At 54.0% G+C, this 16,043-nt stretch overlaps 2 protein-coding genes across 2 annotated transcripts; one reads left to right on the forward strand and one right to left on the reverse strand.

Moving 5' to 3' along the window:
- Window positions 1–1,237: 1,237 nt before the first annotated feature.
- Window positions 1,238–10,665, forward strand: ARL10 (ARF like GTPase 10). The gene is made up of 4 exons (XM_081135313.1): window positions 1,238–1,534; window positions 2,000–2,246; window positions 5,313–5,488; window positions 7,367–10,665. The coding sequence occupies exons 1-4, from the start codon at window positions 1,352–1,354 to the stop codon at window positions 7,538–7,540; spliced, it is 780 nt and encodes a 259-aa protein (XP_080991439.1). The 5' UTR covers window positions 1,238–1,351; the 3' UTR covers window positions 7,541–10,665.
- Window positions 10,666–11,656: 991 nt separating this feature from the next.
- Window positions 11,657–16,025, reverse strand: NOP16 (NOP16 nucleolar protein). The gene is made up of 5 exons (XM_081135314.1): window positions 15,613–16,025; window positions 15,413–15,521; window positions 14,454–14,520; window positions 12,697–12,803; window positions 11,657–12,162 (listed from the first exon to the last, which is right to left on the reverse strand). The coding sequence occupies exons 1-5, from the start codon at window positions 15,717–15,719 to the stop codon at window positions 12,022–12,024; spliced, it is 531 nt and encodes a 176-aa protein (XP_080991440.1). The 5' UTR covers window positions 15,720–16,025; the 3' UTR covers window positions 11,657–12,021.
- Between the last annotated feature and the right edge of the window lie 18 nt (window positions 16,026–16,043).

Here is a 16,043-nt window from a genome sequence, read left to right on the forward strand (position 1 = left end):
GATTTGGATATTTATAACATCATTCCAGGGCCATACAAAATTATCGACTTAAAAATTAGCCTACTGCTGGCTGGGTGTGGCTCAGCGGTTGAGCGTCGACCTAGGATCCAGGCGATTGGGGTTCGATTCCAAGTCAGGGCACATGCCCAGGTTGTGGGCTGCAGCCGATCAATGACTCTCATCATTGATGCTTCTGTCTCTCCCTCTCCTTTCCTCTCTCTGAAATCAATAAAGATATATTAAAAAAAAATAGCCTGCTATACTTGGTCAAACATTTAATTAACTCACCCCTAATATGATGGCTGGAACTGCGGTTGCCTTGGCAGGGCCAGACGAAACATCCCCCATCCCTGGTTCAGAGGGTCATCTGTGAGGCTGTCCTTAGAAACCAATTTATCCAACCTGGTATTACAGGTGGTGCAACTAAGCTGCAGAGAACAGAAGCGATCAGGCCAACCTCACAGCGAGTCCGGAGCAGCTGGTTAGATAGAAAGCTGTTCTTGTGTCTTTTTGTCGGCGCTCTGCTCGGTGCCCTGGGAAGGAGGGCACAGTCTCTGCGTTGGGCTGACTTGAGTCCTACCAATATTCACATGCGTAAGTCCCAGCCCCCAGAACCTCAGAATGTAAGTCTATGGGCTTTTCAGGGACCCACAAAAATATCTCTGAATACTAAGAGCAAAACAATTGGCTCCATTTTAAAAACAAAACACCCTGCATAATCAAAATTAGTATGTTTAATTAAATGTCTGCACAACAGGTTATGTCAACTTCGTTTATGGCAATATGACATTGTCATAAAAACGGCATTTGAAAACGATTTGGATCATTATTCTCGCTTTGAAATAAATCCCCAGTGAGCACCCTAAAAAAGTCAGTTGATCACAAATTAGACAAGTCACTGTAGCGATTAACCTCCCTGAGGTCTTGAGCGACGCACGGGAAACGGGTCGCTCGGGTTCAAATGCAGGCTGCGCCAAGGCACCGCGGCGCGACCCGGGTGGGCTCCGGGTCCCCGAGGTCCCGTCTTAGGGGCGACCGGCGGCAGCGCGAGCCGGCCCGGGCGCCCCGCGAGAGCTCGGCGGAGGCCGCCGGCACCGCCCAGGCGCAGCCCCTGGCCGCGCCGCGCACCGCCCCGGGGGACGCGCGGACCCGCGCCCGCGCCCCCGCCCCACGGCGCAGGCGGCCCGTCGCGGCGGCGGAGGTGCATTGTGGGGCTTGTAGTGCGGGGCGCGGGTGGGCGCGGCCGCGGCAGTCGCAGTCGCTGCGGGGCCATCTTCGGCGGCCGGCTGGCTCGGCCTGTGCACCCGCACCCGCGCCCGCGCCCCGCGCCCCGCGCCCCGCGCCCGGCCCGATGGCGCCGCGGCCGCTGAGCCCCTGGGTGCTGGCGCTGGGCGGCGCGGCGGCCGTGCTGGGCTCGGTGCTCTTCGTCCTCTGGAAGACCTACTTCGGCCGCGGGCCGGAGCGGCGCTGGGACGGCTGCGAGGGCTGGTGGGGCGCGGAGCCCGCGCGCCTCCCCGAGTGGGACGACTGGGACGTGAGTGCCGGGCCGCGGCTGCGCTGGGGGCGGGCGGCGAGCGCCTGGCCCGGGCTCGGGGCCGCCGCAGGCCCGCGCGGGCGGCCGGGCCGTCGGGAGCCGGGGCGGAGGGGCGGGTGGGCGCCGGGCCGGGCCTCCCCGGGGCGTCAGGGCCGCAGCCCTGGCCGCCGGCGCCTGCGCGGTGCGCGGCCGGGGTGCGCGAGGGGCCGGCGCCTGCCCCGGGCTGTGGCCGCGCCGCGCTCCCGCCCCGACTCCGCGGCCCCTGCCACCCGGGGCGTGCGCGTGAGGAGCTTGGCGGGGTCACGCAGGGAAAGCCCGCAGACGAGGCGGAGGATTCAGGACCCCACCGGGCACCGCCCGCGGGTCCCAGGCGGTGGAGGGCGGGGATGGGCGCTTTGGTGCCTCTGCCGGCCCCCGGGAAGGGCAGGGGGGAGGGCGAGGCCGCAGCTGCCCTGTACCCCGCAGCCCGAGGACGACGAGGGCGACGAGGGCGACGAGGGCGACGAGGGTGACGAGGGCGAGGAGGAGGAAGAGCCGGCGCTGGAGGAGCTGGAGCAGCGCGAGGTGCTGGTGCTGGGCCTGGATGGCTCCGGGAAGAGCACGTTCCTGCGAGTCCTGTCCGGGAAGCCGCCGCGGGAAGGCCACATCCCCACGTGGGGCTTCAACTCCGTGCGGATGCCCACCAGGAACTTCGAGGTGGACCTGCTAGAGAGTGAGCAGACCCCCTCCCCTCCGCGCGCGCAGACGCCATCGCCCCATCGCCTGAGCTGGACCCAGGCCTGGGCTCTTTGCCTGGGGGTGGCTCCAAATGCTTATCTAAGCAGAACACACCCCTCTGTGCTTCCAGGGGCACAGGATACAAAACACGCTGTCTTTTGACGTGGGGGCCCCTCTGAACAGGCAGCTCAGCTTTGTCCTGCCTGCCCCTCACTCCAGCTGAAGCGCACGTGCCTAACAGATACTAACAGCTAGTTTTCTGCATGCCAGTCGTTTGACAGGCATTACAGTCATGTGTCACTTGACAGGGGTGGCATCTGAGAAATGTAGTTAGGTGATCTTATCCTTGTGCAGACATTATAGAGTGCACTTACACACCCAGATGGTACAGTCTGCTCCACACCTAGGCTATGTGGTGTATGCCCATTGCTCCTAGGCTACAAGCGTGTTACTACACTGGATACCGTAGGCAGTTGTAATGCGTTGTGCTACAGTGTCACTAGGTGATGGGAATTTTCCAGCTCCATTATAATCTCATGGGACCATTGCCACACATGTGGTTCGATATTGACTGGAGTGTCATTATGTGGCGCATGACTGTACTTGATAGAATCCTCCCAGCAGCTCCATGCAACTGGAAACAATTATTACCCTCATTAAAACATGGGGAAACTGAGGCCTGCAACTGTCTGACTCTCCATGTTAAGCACACTGCTTGTTTCTCAAGGGTACTTGCTATTTTTCTTTTGTGTCTTCTGTCCTGCAAGCACTGTTCCCTCAGTCTGGGAAGCCCATCTACCCGCGATAAATTAGTATTCATCCTTCACGATTTACGTCAAACACGATGCCCTTGTGAAGCCTCCTCTGACCCCCATGCTAGGTTTAGGGCTCTTCCTCTGGGCGCACCTTCTGCTACAGTATTTGCCACATACCAGCCTCTGGGAGACAGACAAGTCTGATCCAGCTCTATCCCCTAGGCCCAGCCCACACAAGTACCTGGGAGAGCTTGTCGAGAGATCAGAGAGGGTCTGAGCAGCCCCTTGCCCTTGGTGTTAGGCTTCTTGGGATCTTGGGAGAGGATGGCAGAGGGAATTGAGAGGGGAGCAGTACTTAGCCACCTGTGTCTAGCCACAGACTTGGTAGAGGGACAGGTAGACTTCCTGCCAGCCAAAGGACTGGGTGGGCTGGGTTAAGTGCTAGGTAGGGGATCAGACTCAGGGCCTGGCTGTTGGCATGACTGGACCCAGTTCGTCTGATCTCAGATACTTGCCTGTGGGTCAGATCTGGCTACATCTTGCCTCCCTGGTTATAGCAAACGTTGACATTCACCTAGTATTTGGTCTCTTCAACAAGCTTTCCCATCTCCCTCTTTTGTGCCAGGGACACAAAAAGGTCAAGTGGGGGTTCTGCACTTGAGGCCCACCCTGTCTGGCAGAGATAGTGCACCCCTCCTCCAACTCTGAGAGAAAGGATTTGGTGTTTTCATGTTACCCAAGGGTCTGACCAGGAACAATCCAGCCTCCGTAGGGTTACTCGGCCTGGATTCAGCCACAGATCTTCCATTCAAGTCCCGGGTTTTCCCCTCCCAGAACACACACTCTGCTGTGGTCTCCTACAATGCCGGGCCTGGAACCCAGCTGAGGATGGGCCTTTGTGGATCTTTGATGACTCTTCCCTTCCCCCACCTCCTATATCCATTTCATTAGCTAGTTCCGTCAGCTTAATGCTTGTCTGTCCGGCTTCTGGTCTGTCTGCTTTTCCCCACCTCCACCACTGCCTGCTTGCTCCAAGCTACTGCCATCTCTCAGTACAACAAGTACAACAGCCTCCTTGCTGGTCGTCCTGCTTCTACTTGTCCCTGATGTCAGCCAGTGGTATCTTTCAGATCACGTCATTCTTGTTTAAAACCCTTAAGGGGCTCCCCGCAGTCCCACTGTGGCTTTCCAGGCCCTGTGTGGTTCAGCCCTGGCCAGCCTTGCTGGTCATGGCTTCTCCTCTCCCTCTGGTGGTGCCTTCGCCACCCTGGCCACCTTCTGCCCAGCCTCTCTTCCCTCTGCCTGGAATGCTTTTCTCTGCCTCTCCCATGGCTAGTTCCTTCTCACCATCCCAGACTCAGCTCTCATGCCACCTCCTTGGGGAGACCTTCCTAGACCACCCAATCCAAAGCCACCCCTGCTCCCAGCCACTTTCCCTGTTTCTGTTTCCTTCCTTTCTGACATGTTTGTGTTATTGCTGTATCCATCCTGATTGTGGTGGGAGCCCCTTGAGAGCAGGGCCCCTGCCTGCCTTGCTCACCTCTGTATCCCCAGCACCCAGATCAGTGCTTGGCACCTAGTAAGCACTCAGTAAATACTTGTTGAGTGCCTGCTATGTGCCAGGCATTGTGCTGAGGGCTTTGGGGGGGATCCAGAGGTCAACAGCTCTAACTCTCAAAGAGCTTAGTGTCCACAAGGGCCAGAAGTATAACCAGAAACACTAGGCTGCAGGGTCACCAATGGGGACTCTGCAGAGGGACAGAAGGGACAGGAAGGCAACCCACGTTGGGGATGTACATGGGCAGCCATGTGGTAGGACTGAGTATGGCGTTTCCAGGGGAAGAAAATGGGGTGACCAAACTGAACAAAAGAAACTGAATGGAGAATGGCTGTGCACAGGCAGGGCAGGAAGTCCTGGCTTTTGACCGCAGCTACCGCTGACTCAGGAGAAAGCTAGGAATTGTCAGGAGGCAAGGCAGCCCAGGAGAAATAACTAGAAGTACTACTTCTTGAGCATTTTTCTATATACCAGCCCTCAGAAGAGAACAGTGTATATGTACCTTTGGATTTTGTTGTTAGGTAAGTTCAGTGAGTAGGAGACTAACGTTTGAAGGTGGCAACTTAACCCAGGGAGACCCAGCTGTCACCTAGAACTAAACCCAGGTCTGATTGGCTGTGGAACCTGCGGTCTTTTCCTTGTTCTGGTTGATGAAACCTTGGGAAGCTGGAAGTAGGGTGGGGATGGGGCTGTATGTAGAGAGCCAGGGCTCAGGGAGGCTCTGAGCTGGCCCCTGACCTCTCCTTAGTCGGCGGCAGCCAGAACCTGCGCTTCTACTGGATGGAGTTTGTGAACGAGGTGGATGTGCTGGTGTTCATGGTGGACTCGGCTGACCGGCTGCGGCTGCCCTGGGCCCGGCAGGAGCTGCACAGGCTGCTGGACAAGGACCCCGACCTGCCTATCGTCGTGGTGGCCAACAAGCAGGTGAGGGCTACAGGAGTCTGGTTCAGGCCAGACTTGATCCACAGGTGCCTGGGCAGGGCAGGCACACTGGAGAGGGATTCAGGCCCAGGCCTATGACCTGGAGCGAGGGTGGAGAGCCTGTCCCCCACTCTTCTGCCCCATCCCACACCCCCAATCCTGTCTGCCTTCCCTTCGGCCTCCCTGTCATCCTGGAAAAATGAGAAAAGTAATTAAGTATCCACTAGATGCCAGGTGTGGTGTTGAATGACATTTCATATTATGCTTCTGTTGGCCTTCCAAGGTATGGAACACCAGTCTTACTTTACAGGGCATCTGAAGCTCAACCAGGGCATCCCCGAGGTTGGTACACCTTGAAAATAGTGAAATTGGAATATCTAACTCCCAAACCTGCAGCTTTTCCATTCTGCTGTGTCCTTGTGACTTCTGGCTCTCTGATCAGAGAGCTAAAGCTGGGAAATGATGAGAAGTTAACAGACTAAGTGTAATAACAATGAGCACTGATTGTGTGCTTAGTGTGCCAGGCACAGCGCCAAGCCCCTGACAGTCATAACCTCACTTTAGTCCTACAAAGACCCCAAGATAGGCCTTGCTGTTGTCCCTAAGTGCCCAAAGTTACAGTTGGGAAGTGGCAAAGCCAGGACTTGAACTCAGATCGTCCTCAAAGTCTCTGCTCTTAACCACTACACTGTACCTCTCCTGGGAGCCAGAGAGGTGCCCTGGGCCCAGCAGCCCTCAGCATCACAGACCTAAAGTGCTATCTCAATAGGTGAAACCGCCAAGGTACGGAGTCCTGAAATATCTCCCATGGCCTGTGACCCTGACCTTGAATGTCATGGGACGTTTCCAACCTGGTTGGAGAGAGGCTTGTGTCTTTGACCTCAGAGTCCCCCTGCCTGTCGGGAAATAGGTGACCTTCATAAATAGGTGACTGTAGGTCTTGGTCTGCCTGGGACAGTCCCCGTTTATGCCTGTTGTTCTAGTATGATTATTGGTAGTGCCCATTTTGAGTCTCAGAAGTACACCGATTTGGACAATGAATCACATCATCACCCTACATATAAACTATAATTTATAGCAATTTTGATGTATTTTTTTTAATTGATTTCAGAGAGAGGAAGGGAGAGGGAGAATCATCCATTAGAGTCATTGATGAGCTGCCTCCTGCACACCCCTTGCTGGGGATTGGGCCTGAAACCCAGGCATGTGCCCTGACTGGGAATCGAACCCTGGCTTCCTGGTTCATGGGCCAATGCTCAGCCGGAGCCACACCAGGCAGGCTATAACGATTTTGAACCTACAGGAGACAACACCAAAGGTCCCAGCATTCTATGAATTGCTCCAAAAAGAATCATTTTAATTTTAGGCCAGTCTTGACGTTAAAATGTGCCCTCACCAGCCGTATTCTATAGTTGCCTCATACTTTCCTCAGCTGGTGTCTGGAGTCGGGAGGCAAGGCCCTTGTCCAGAAGTGACCCCACTGTAAGATCTCTCCACTACTGAGTTTAGGAACCTAAGCTGGGATTCCTATAAGGGTCCTATACTTGGGTATCACACCAACCTGAGTTTGACATCTGGCTCTGCCACTTCTATTTCCTTGACAATGACTTCACCTTCCCTGAGCCAATTTCCTCATCAGTTTACACTGTGAGAATTAAATAAGACTTAGTACCTATCACAATGCCTGACATATAGGAAGTGCTGCTCATGATGGGATGAAGAGAGGTTAGTACAGAGGAAAGGCAGAGATGAGGAAGAGTTTAGACCAGGGGTTCCAGAGGCCACTTCTGGGAACTTGGGCCCCAGGGTTCCCTGAAGTAGCTCAAGTTTATTTCGTGGGCAATGAGGCTGGGTGTTGGGAAAAACTGGTTGTTTCACCAGGACCTGAGCGAGGCCTTGAGCATGGTGGAGCTACAGCAGGAGCTGGGTCTGCAGGCTGTCAACAGGCAGCGGGAAGTCTTCCTCTTGGGAGCCAGCATCGCCCCTGCAGGACCCGGCTTTGGAAACCCTGGCACCGTGCACATCTGGAAACTACTCTTGCAGCTTCTCTCCTAGGCGGGCACCACCTGTTCGCCGACCAGCCCTGGGTGCCCCAGTTCCGCTGCTCCTGCTTCTTCCTCTCCTGCCTGGGCCTGGGCCTGGGCCAGGAGCTACACATCCCTTCTCTCCTTGCCCTCATGAGCAGGGTCTGGGCAAGGCCAAGAACCACGAAGAAGCCTTCCTGGTGAGGTGGCAATGGGGCTGAAGCGGGGAGGCGGATGGGGCAGAGGGCGAGCACAGAGAGTATCTGGCTTCTTCGGGACAGAAGGGGATCCAGCGTTTACAGTGAGGGCGCCTCCCGACCTGTGTGGTGAGATGCTCAGTGGGCTCAGTGCTCCCTGAGGTTCCTGTGGCTGAGGGCCATCTAGGTGTCAGAAGTACTCCCAGTCTAGACTGTTCGCTCCTGGCAACTGCATGCTCCTCCTCGAGGGTGGTTCTGGACAGTGAACCCTGGCTCTCAGCTCCACATTGTCCTTCAGCCCAGCTCTGCCCATCTGGCTTATGGCCTTGACCAGTCTCTCCCTCTGGCCCCAGGGCCATCATTTTGAAAGGATTTCTATGGTTTTCTCAAATTGGGAGATGCATTTCCCAGCAACAGAGATAAGAAATTGAGGACAAACCTGAAGGTCATCGTATCAAGGATCTGAAACCTCCCGCCTTCCCCAAGCCAAGGCCTGGCCCACCAGCCTCTCATGACTGTAGAATAAGAGGTGCTCATCCTCTAATCAGAAAAACTGAAAGCTTTCCCCCACCAAGTCTGGAGGCAAAAGCTGCTGCTATTGTGTTAACTGTGCCAGCGCCCATGCTTTCGTAAGTGGGGAGACTGGAGTCCCATTCCCCGGGGGGGAAGAAGACCGAAAACGCCCACCAGAGCTGGGCATCGTGATTATTTATTTATTTATAGAGGGAACAGGCCAAAGACTTAGGCTCTGTTTCTAGGTGTGTTATCAAAACCCCATGTGACTGTCATGGAAAATTTGGATCTTTGAGGAAAATAGCTGGAATCATGAATGAAAAAGTGATAAGCTATAAGCCGTAGCTTCCCCTGCCCATTGGCTGTAATTGATGTCAGTGTACTTCACACTGATCCACATGAATGTAACTCCATTAGTAGTCAGACCCCTTCTATATAGGTAACAAAGGACTCTGGGAAAGGAAATTTCAGTCATGTAAATCCAGGTGAAAAGAAATGAAAGACGTAGCAGACCAGCCAGCAGGGTAGCCTGGGGCTCGTGGCTGCCCAGCCACAGTGGAGCTGGAGGGAACGTCCGTTCTCTCCGTGCACAGATTCTCCTTCCAGGGACCAGCCAGCCTAAGGGCCGTCTTGTCTGCACTGACATTCTCTTTAGTGCAGGCGAAGGAAGGGGCCTTGTCTGTCGTGGCCACTGAATTAACAGCCGCAAGCGGACTTTTGCGAGAACAGATGCCTGACTCAGTTTGCTTTTCCGTTGAGAACAGGTCACGTGCCTTTGTTTCACTTGATGTTTACTCTCTTCAGTTCTGTGGCTGGTGCAAGACAAGAGGCGGAGGGAGGCAGGAGAACTGAAGAGTAGCCTGCTCTGCCCGGGGGCTGCAGGACTAACTTTCTGCATTGAGTTGATTTGTCTGCTTTTATTTTCAATCATTAAGGAACGACTTGGGTTGTAGAATAGCCTTTGAAACTTTTCTGACAACTTCTCGCTTCTGTGTTCTATAAGCCCCAGCTGGTTTCCAGTGCTTGAAAGTTACCTTTGGGACCAGCGTTGGTGAGGGGACCCTTTTCTTCCCCTGAGATCTGCCTTGGCCTACTGAGTACCACTATGTAGTGCAATTCTTAAAGTCCCCAGCAGGGGAAGATGAACTTGAATAGAGTTCAACTGCATGTAGTTGAGCTGCTTTTAAAGACCACTCAGAAGTAATGGGTCCCAGTGGCACCAGAAGACACACACTGCTGAGAGGCACTGCAGGGTCAGACTGCCACTCCTGATACTTCTACAGAATAGAGATGTTCTGTTGGCCAGTGGATGTGCCCCAGCAAGTCTGTGGCTGAAGCCTGCACTCCTCTGCTGGGGCTGCTGGCCCGTCCTCCAAGCAGAGTGCCACAGGGCCCATCTGCTCTGATTTCCAGGACCAGACGCTGCGCAAGGTGGGACAGCGTCCTTTCTTAAGAAAAGCTAGCTGCCTGGCCTTGTGGTGCTCTTACCAGTTGCTCCTGAATGTGACGTTGATTCAGGAACCCAGATAACTGCTTTTGGGAACCAGGCATTACCTGGAGCTGTTCATCTCAAAGGGAGGTTCCTGAGCTAGCCAGGGTGACACCTTCCCGCCACTGCCCCACCTCTGCAGCTCCCGCCTACCTGAGCCTGGGAATATAGGGAGGAAGTGTCTGGGCAGTTCTTGTAATGAAGATGGCAGCAGGAAGGCTCTGGACCTGAGAGCATGTGGGCACTGACCACGCGGTACCCACTCTTCACGAGGGAGGGAAGCCTCTGCTTAGCTGGGATATGTGGATGGTCTGGGCAAGAGAGCTTGAGGATTCTGGGACCATCACCTTGGACTGCCTATCCCAAGAAGCCTCTGGCACCTCTTGGTGCCCACAACTGCCCATTGCTGAGCAGTGGTACCAGCTGTAAGACTGGGGAGGGGATGGTGTCAGTCCTCATTGCCCCCAGCCCTCCGCAGAGGTGCTGGTGAAAATGTTATAACTGGACTATCTGCCTGAAGGAAGCGCCTGATTCTCCATACAACCTTTCCACCTGCCTTTGGAAAACACTTTGTTCTTATGCTAGTTTAGTAGCAACTGCCAGCACTTTGCACCAGCTGCTGGAACCTGCCTGTGGTGTTGTCCTCTTGCCGCTGCTCCAGACCTTGAATGGGACAGTGAGCAGTGTGCCTCCCACGCTTGCTGTCTACTTACAAGTCCTCAGAGTCATTTCTAGTAGCTCTGAAAAGGGGACCCTCCAACTTTTCCTCATCTGCTGTGTCCGGGAGATGGGTGCACTAAGGAATGGGGGAGGATTCCCACCAAAGATCTGGAATAAAGGGCCTTGCTGCCCCGCCTGAGCCTCGCGAACCCAGACCTGCAGGCTGCTGAGGACAGACGACGTGAGATGGAGTGCAGGCAGTGCCCGAGGTACTACACAATAAATGCCAAAAACTCAGCTGGTTTCATTTGAATTGTGATTTTGATGAATGTGTGTTGGGTGCTTACAGTCCCAGTGCGGGACAGCTATAGGGTGGTTCCAGAACACTTCCTATGATCCAATTTGTCAACAGCAAGTCCCCAGCCCCTTCAGTCCACATGGGGTTGGGGTGGTATCCAAACCCTCCTCCTACTCCTGGCTCTGGCCCTTTTAGCAAAGCCTGGAAATGGGACCACCAAGGACATCATCTGACAGCCTCCACACCCAAGGTCAGAATGGAGGCCACTCCCCAAGCATTTCCAGGCAAGGCCCCTGCACTCGCCCTGTCTGATAGAGGATGTCAAGCAGATTAAAAACCAGTTATGATGGACAGGTATTGCTAACAGGAAGTCTGGGGTATGGGGGCTACAGGACACTTACAGGGCCTGGGGGCAGGGGGTAATGGTAGGGAAGACTTCCTAAAATTGGCACCTGAGCCCGGCCTCTGTGGCTCAGTGGTTGAGCATCGACCCATGAACCAAGAGTTAACCAGTTCGATTCCCAGTCAAGGTACATGCCCGGGTTGTGGGCTTGATCCCCAGTAGGGGGTGTGCAGGAGGCAGCTGATCAGTGACTGTCATTGATGTTTCCATTTCCCTCTCCTTTCCTCTCTCTCTAAAATCAATAAAAACATTTTAAATAAATAAATAAAATAAAATTGGCCCTGAACTGGGTAAAGAAGCAAGGTGTCAGGGGCCTGCCTAGTCAAAGGCCTGAATCTGGGAGGCTGTGAAGGACTGAAACTACGAGGCCAAACAGCAAAGGCCCTCTGGAGCTCCGCTAGACTCGGTCCTAAAGGCCGTGCTTGCCGTGCCTGGTGGCCAGTCACTGCTGGAGTCTCAGTGTGCCCTGGTGGGTCAGATGGCAGCAAGTAAAAGCCCAGGCCTAGCTGTAGGAGAGACGTGACTTCAGCCCACCCCGTGCCTCCCAGCCTGTTCCCTTACCTGCAAGACGAGAATAAAATCACACCTTATGGGGCCTGACGTGAAATGATTTATGTAAAATCACTAAGCTCTTTAAAAGCATTAAGAGACATTTTCCGTGCTTGTAGAAGCCTCAGGAACAGGAGGATTTTTATATCATTAGTAGCTGAAGACAGAGTATCAAGACTAAGAAAACGCCCAGTGCACACCCTGCAGCCTGCCTACGACCCTGCTATGGAACAGCCACCATCTCCTCACGTCACCCAAATGAGGCGGGCCTGGCCCTAGCCCTGGGCCCTGGCCCCGAGTGGGGTTCGGCCAGCCTCTAACCACACGCCCCTCCTTGCCTTCAACCCTGGCTCCAGCTTCTTGGTCCAGCAGGAGGCTTCCGCCTGGGGCCGGTGTAGACCAGTCACTCGACCTCCATCGTGTTCTGTAAAGACTGAGTGAAGGCTTGCCACTCCGCTGGGTAAAAACGCTTATAGACGTTGATCTTGTTCCGAATCTGTTTTGGGGTATCTTGATAGTAATTCTTCTCATCCCGGGCCATGGCCTAAGAAGAGAGAAGGGTTACTTGAGGGCTGGACAGGCAAAGGCTCAAATCCTAGCTCTGCTGGAGGTGGGCCAGCCACTTCCTGTCCCAGAGGCTCAGCTTCCTCACCTCAAAAGCCATGGTGTATGTGGGGAAATGGGGGCAGATGCTGCAGGGGCCAGCTGAGCAGCGCATGCTTCAACCACAGCCAATTAATCCCACTAGGCATGGGGGGAGAGGGGGCAGTGTAGCCAGATCTTTCCATTTTTAACTGAAGCCAAAAATAGGGACTTTTATTTGAAACCTCCTATAACTAAAATGGCAACTAGTTCAAGTTCTTTGTAAATACTATGCAAGCAAAACAACGTATTTGTGGGACAGCCACTCAGTCTACCAGCTATAAGCACTGTCAGTAGGATCCATCTCCTAGAGTCTTTCTTCCCTTTGTTTCGACTCAGGAAACTGGCCCTAGACAAGCAGATCAGATCACGAATGGTCCACGATGCCTTCCCAACAGGCCCAAGTGGTGCTTTCTGTCAGGCCTGATCTACTCACCTTGTAGTCCTCCCCATGGTTCTCCACCATGTAGCGTACATAGTCTATGAGGTCCCGAGACAGCGTATTTCCTTTCTTTTCTGGGAGACTGGCTTCTGCCTCCAGGTCTGGGGTGAGAGAATCCAGGAGATAGGGAATGAGGTGTTGCTTCCTGCACTGTCTGAGCTGCCCAGTCACCCCTTTGCCCAATCCCAAGCCATCTGGTGGGCTTTGCCTCTCCGCCCCCATATTCAGTGCTAGAATCTCCCTCTTCAGCCCCTTGGGTCCCAGGCTCTGCCTATGACACAATCATCTGCCAGTGGCAACTTCCTGAAAGGCAAGTCATCTCTTTGGACCTCAGATAGGTAAGAAAAAGGCAGCATACTTATAATCTTTATTTAGTGCCAGGTCCTGGGACAGAGATGAAAATACACTGCCTGTCCACAGGCCAGGGCTCCCTTCCAGCTCTAAACTGAGACCCTCTTTTTTTTTTTTAATATATCTTTATTGATTTCGGAGAGAGAGGAAGGGAGAGGAAGAGAGAGATAGAAACATCAATGATGAGTCATTGATCAGCTGCCTCCTGCATGCCCCCTGCTGGGGATGGAGCCCACAACCCGGGCATGTGTCCTGACCGGGAATCGAACCTCGATCTCCTGGATCTTAGGTCTCTTAGGTCCATGCTCAACCACTAAGCCACGCCCAGCTTGGCGAGACCCTCTTCTTGAAGTGTTACTGTAAACATGAAACAGGAAAGGCCTGAAAAAGTGAGAACTAGGGCCTAAGGCTGGGCCTGGCACCTCTTTTCCATGGGAGGAAAAAGCCAAGCTGTGGAGCCAGTGATGGCTTTGCTTTTGAAATAGCTACGCAAATGCTCCCTCCTTCTCATCTATGACGGAAGAAAAATAGCTCACGGAAGGAAACACGGTAGTCAAATCTTATCCAGGGTTAAGTGCAAAATTGCTTAGAGTCAAAATTTTTAAAATTAGCTTTGACTACAATAAGTACATGATTTTATATATGCAGTCCAATGCAGTAATCCTTATGAGAATCACTGAGATATACTAAAGACAGGACCTCAAGGAATTCTATATCAAATGTCTGGCCATTCAAATCCTTTTACATTCAGGAGAACTGTTAGAAATCTGATATAAGGCCCGGTCAGCATGGCTTAGTGGTTGAGCACTGACCTATGATCCAGGAGATCACAGTTTAATTCCCAGTTAGGGCACATGCCCAGGGTTTCGGGCTCCATCCCCAGTAGGGGGTGTGCAGGAGGCAGCTGATCAATGACTCTCCCATCACTGATGTTTCTATCTCTCTCTCTCCTTCTCCCTTCCTCCTGAAATCAATAAAGACATATTAAAAAAAAAACCTGATGTAAGAGGAAGGGTGGGTGGAGAATTCCAGAGTATTCTGAGTTTCTATGGCCTTAATGAACATGAAATTGATTAGTCATTGGGAAGATTAAATAAGATGGTGACATCTCTACAAATCTGTTCATCCTTAAATTTAGGAGAAGCTGAAATGTGTGCCTGAGACTTCATGGTTTCTTTTCTAACCTCTCAGGCACCTGGCTCCATCCCCCCTGAACATTTCTGACCTCACTTGACACATATGAGTTTCGTCAGTAGACTGAACGTTCCAGCTGGAGACACAACTCTAACTCTGTGAGCCCTGGACCAGCTCACTTCTTTCTGATCCTCGGTTTTTCCATCTGCCCTTTCCGGCCCTGACTATGCTGGATGGTAACCTACAGGAATGTGGCCAGTACTCACCATTTAGCACATAGGGCTTCCGCACGAGCTCCTGAGGCTTCTCTAAGTCTACCTCCATGGCCTTGACCTGCAGAGAACAAAGCGAGTGAGGCCAGTAGATGAAGGAAGGATCCGGATGAGGGAAACTTCTAGATGCTCTTGCTCATCCCAGCACCACTGCATGACACATAAGAATCCCTGCACAAGGTTAGGCAGGAATAGATGACAAGGAGAACCAATGCCCTAAAGGCTTCATGGTTTCCAAGAGACTCAAGCAAGCAATTGTCTTTCTGCGTCTACCTGCGAAATGAGCATAATACTCCTTGTCTGCTTCACTTTGTTGGGTGACAATCCAATGAAACAACACACAGAAGTGCTTTATAATTTACAATGAGGGGGAGATGTCAGATCTCTTCTCTATGGCGATTTAGTAGTGAACAGAACACAAAGTCCTTGTCCCCAAGGGGATTATGTTGGGCAAAAGAGAGAAACAAATATATAGCACCACCAAGTATTTGCAAGTGCTATAAATTAACGCAGGAGAGAAGTTGCTGGGGGGGGGGGGGGGGAGAAGGTGCTATTTTTTTTAAAAAGGGTAGCCCAGGAAATCCTTATTTGGGAAAAACTGGCCCTAGAGAAAGCCTCAGACCAAGGACGAATGGATGGCTGGGGGGAAGATGCAAGAAAAGCAAAGATCCAAACTCTGGGGAGTCCTTACTAGGAAAGTCAAGGGCAGAAAAAGCTAAATTCTGGGAAATATCACTGAGATGCCAACAGGTGAATTTCAGAGGGAAAAGCAAGTGGAGAAGCAGCTCCCACCCAGGCCCGGGTGTGGGGGAAGGAGCAGAGGGGAGGCCGCCAAGGCGCCCTCGGCCGCAGCCCGGCCGGGTCGGGTGGGCGGCCGCGGGGAGGCCCAGGGCGGGCGCCTGAAGCCCGGCTAACCCCGGGGGAACGAGGCCCGGGACCCGCCGCGTCAGTACCTTTCTCTTACGGAGGGGCACCGCCTTGTTGGGGTCCATGGCCAACCCCATCTCGGCCAGGTTCTGCCGCACGGACTTGCCGTGGTCCCAGGCATGTCGGATGTGGGAGCTGCGGGAAAAGAGAGGGAGGGAGGGCGCCTAAGTGTCAGCTCGCGGGCCCCCCGGCCAGGCCCGCGGCCTCCTGCGACCCGCCCCCTCACCATTCGATCCGCGGGGCGGCCTTCCGGCGAGCATTCCGGTTCAGACGCTTCCGGTTAACGTTGTAGCCGAACTTCTGCCGCCGGGTCTTCCCCTTGGCCTTGGGCATCACGCCGACCCCAGCTCAGGCAACTCAGACCCGGCGCCGCTCGCTCCGAGAACCTCGTGCGGCGGGCTCCTTCCGGCGGCTGCGTGCGCGGCTTGGCAGGCTTTCTGGGAAATGTAGTCCTCCCCGGAGCAATACCGGGCTGACGACTACAACTCCCAGGAGGCATTGAGAAGCTGCGCCTGCGTTCAACGCTCAGCAACCCCCCCATACCCCCGCCCCTTTCATGACCGCATCAGGAGGCGGAGCTTAGCGTTGCCCCGGACACCGCGTCTGCTGGCCTCGTGGCTCCCCAGGCGCCCTTGAACCGGCGCAGCCAGCCCGCCT

This window comes from Miniopterus schreibersii, assembly GCF_964146895.1.
Source record: "Miniopterus schreibersii genome assembly, chromosome: 4".
Classification (NCBI taxonomy): Eukaryota; Metazoa; Chordata; class Mammalia; order Chiroptera; family Miniopteridae; genus Miniopterus; species Miniopterus schreibersii.

Bases quoted from the DNA above. Each gene is read 5' to 3' on its own strand.
- ARL10 (XM_081135313.1), top strand. From the start codon at position 1,352: ATGGCGCCGCGGCCGCTGAGCCCCTGGGTGCTGGCGCTGGGCGGCGCG. The intron at 1,535-1,999 runs GTGAGTGCCGGG...TGTACCCCGCAG, and splicing joins CCGAGTGGGACGACTGGGAC to CCCGAGGACGACGAGGGCGA. The intron at 2,247-5,312 runs GTGAGCAGACCC...ACCTCTCCTTAG, and splicing joins CGAGGTGGACCTGCTAGAGA to TCGGCGGCAGCCAGAACCTG.
- NOP16 (XM_081135314.1), bottom strand. From the start codon at position 15,719: ATGCCCAAGGCCAAGGGGAAGACCCGGCGGCAGAAGTTCGGCTACAAC. The intron at 14,521-15,412 runs GTACTGACGCGG...TGTTCTCTGCAG, and splicing joins TGCCCCTCCGTAAGAGAAAG to GTCAAGGCCATGGAGGTAGA. The intron at 12,804-14,453 runs GTGAGTACTGGC...CTCTCACCCCAG, and splicing joins GAAGCCCTATGTGCTAAATG to ACCTGGAGGCAGAAGCCAGT.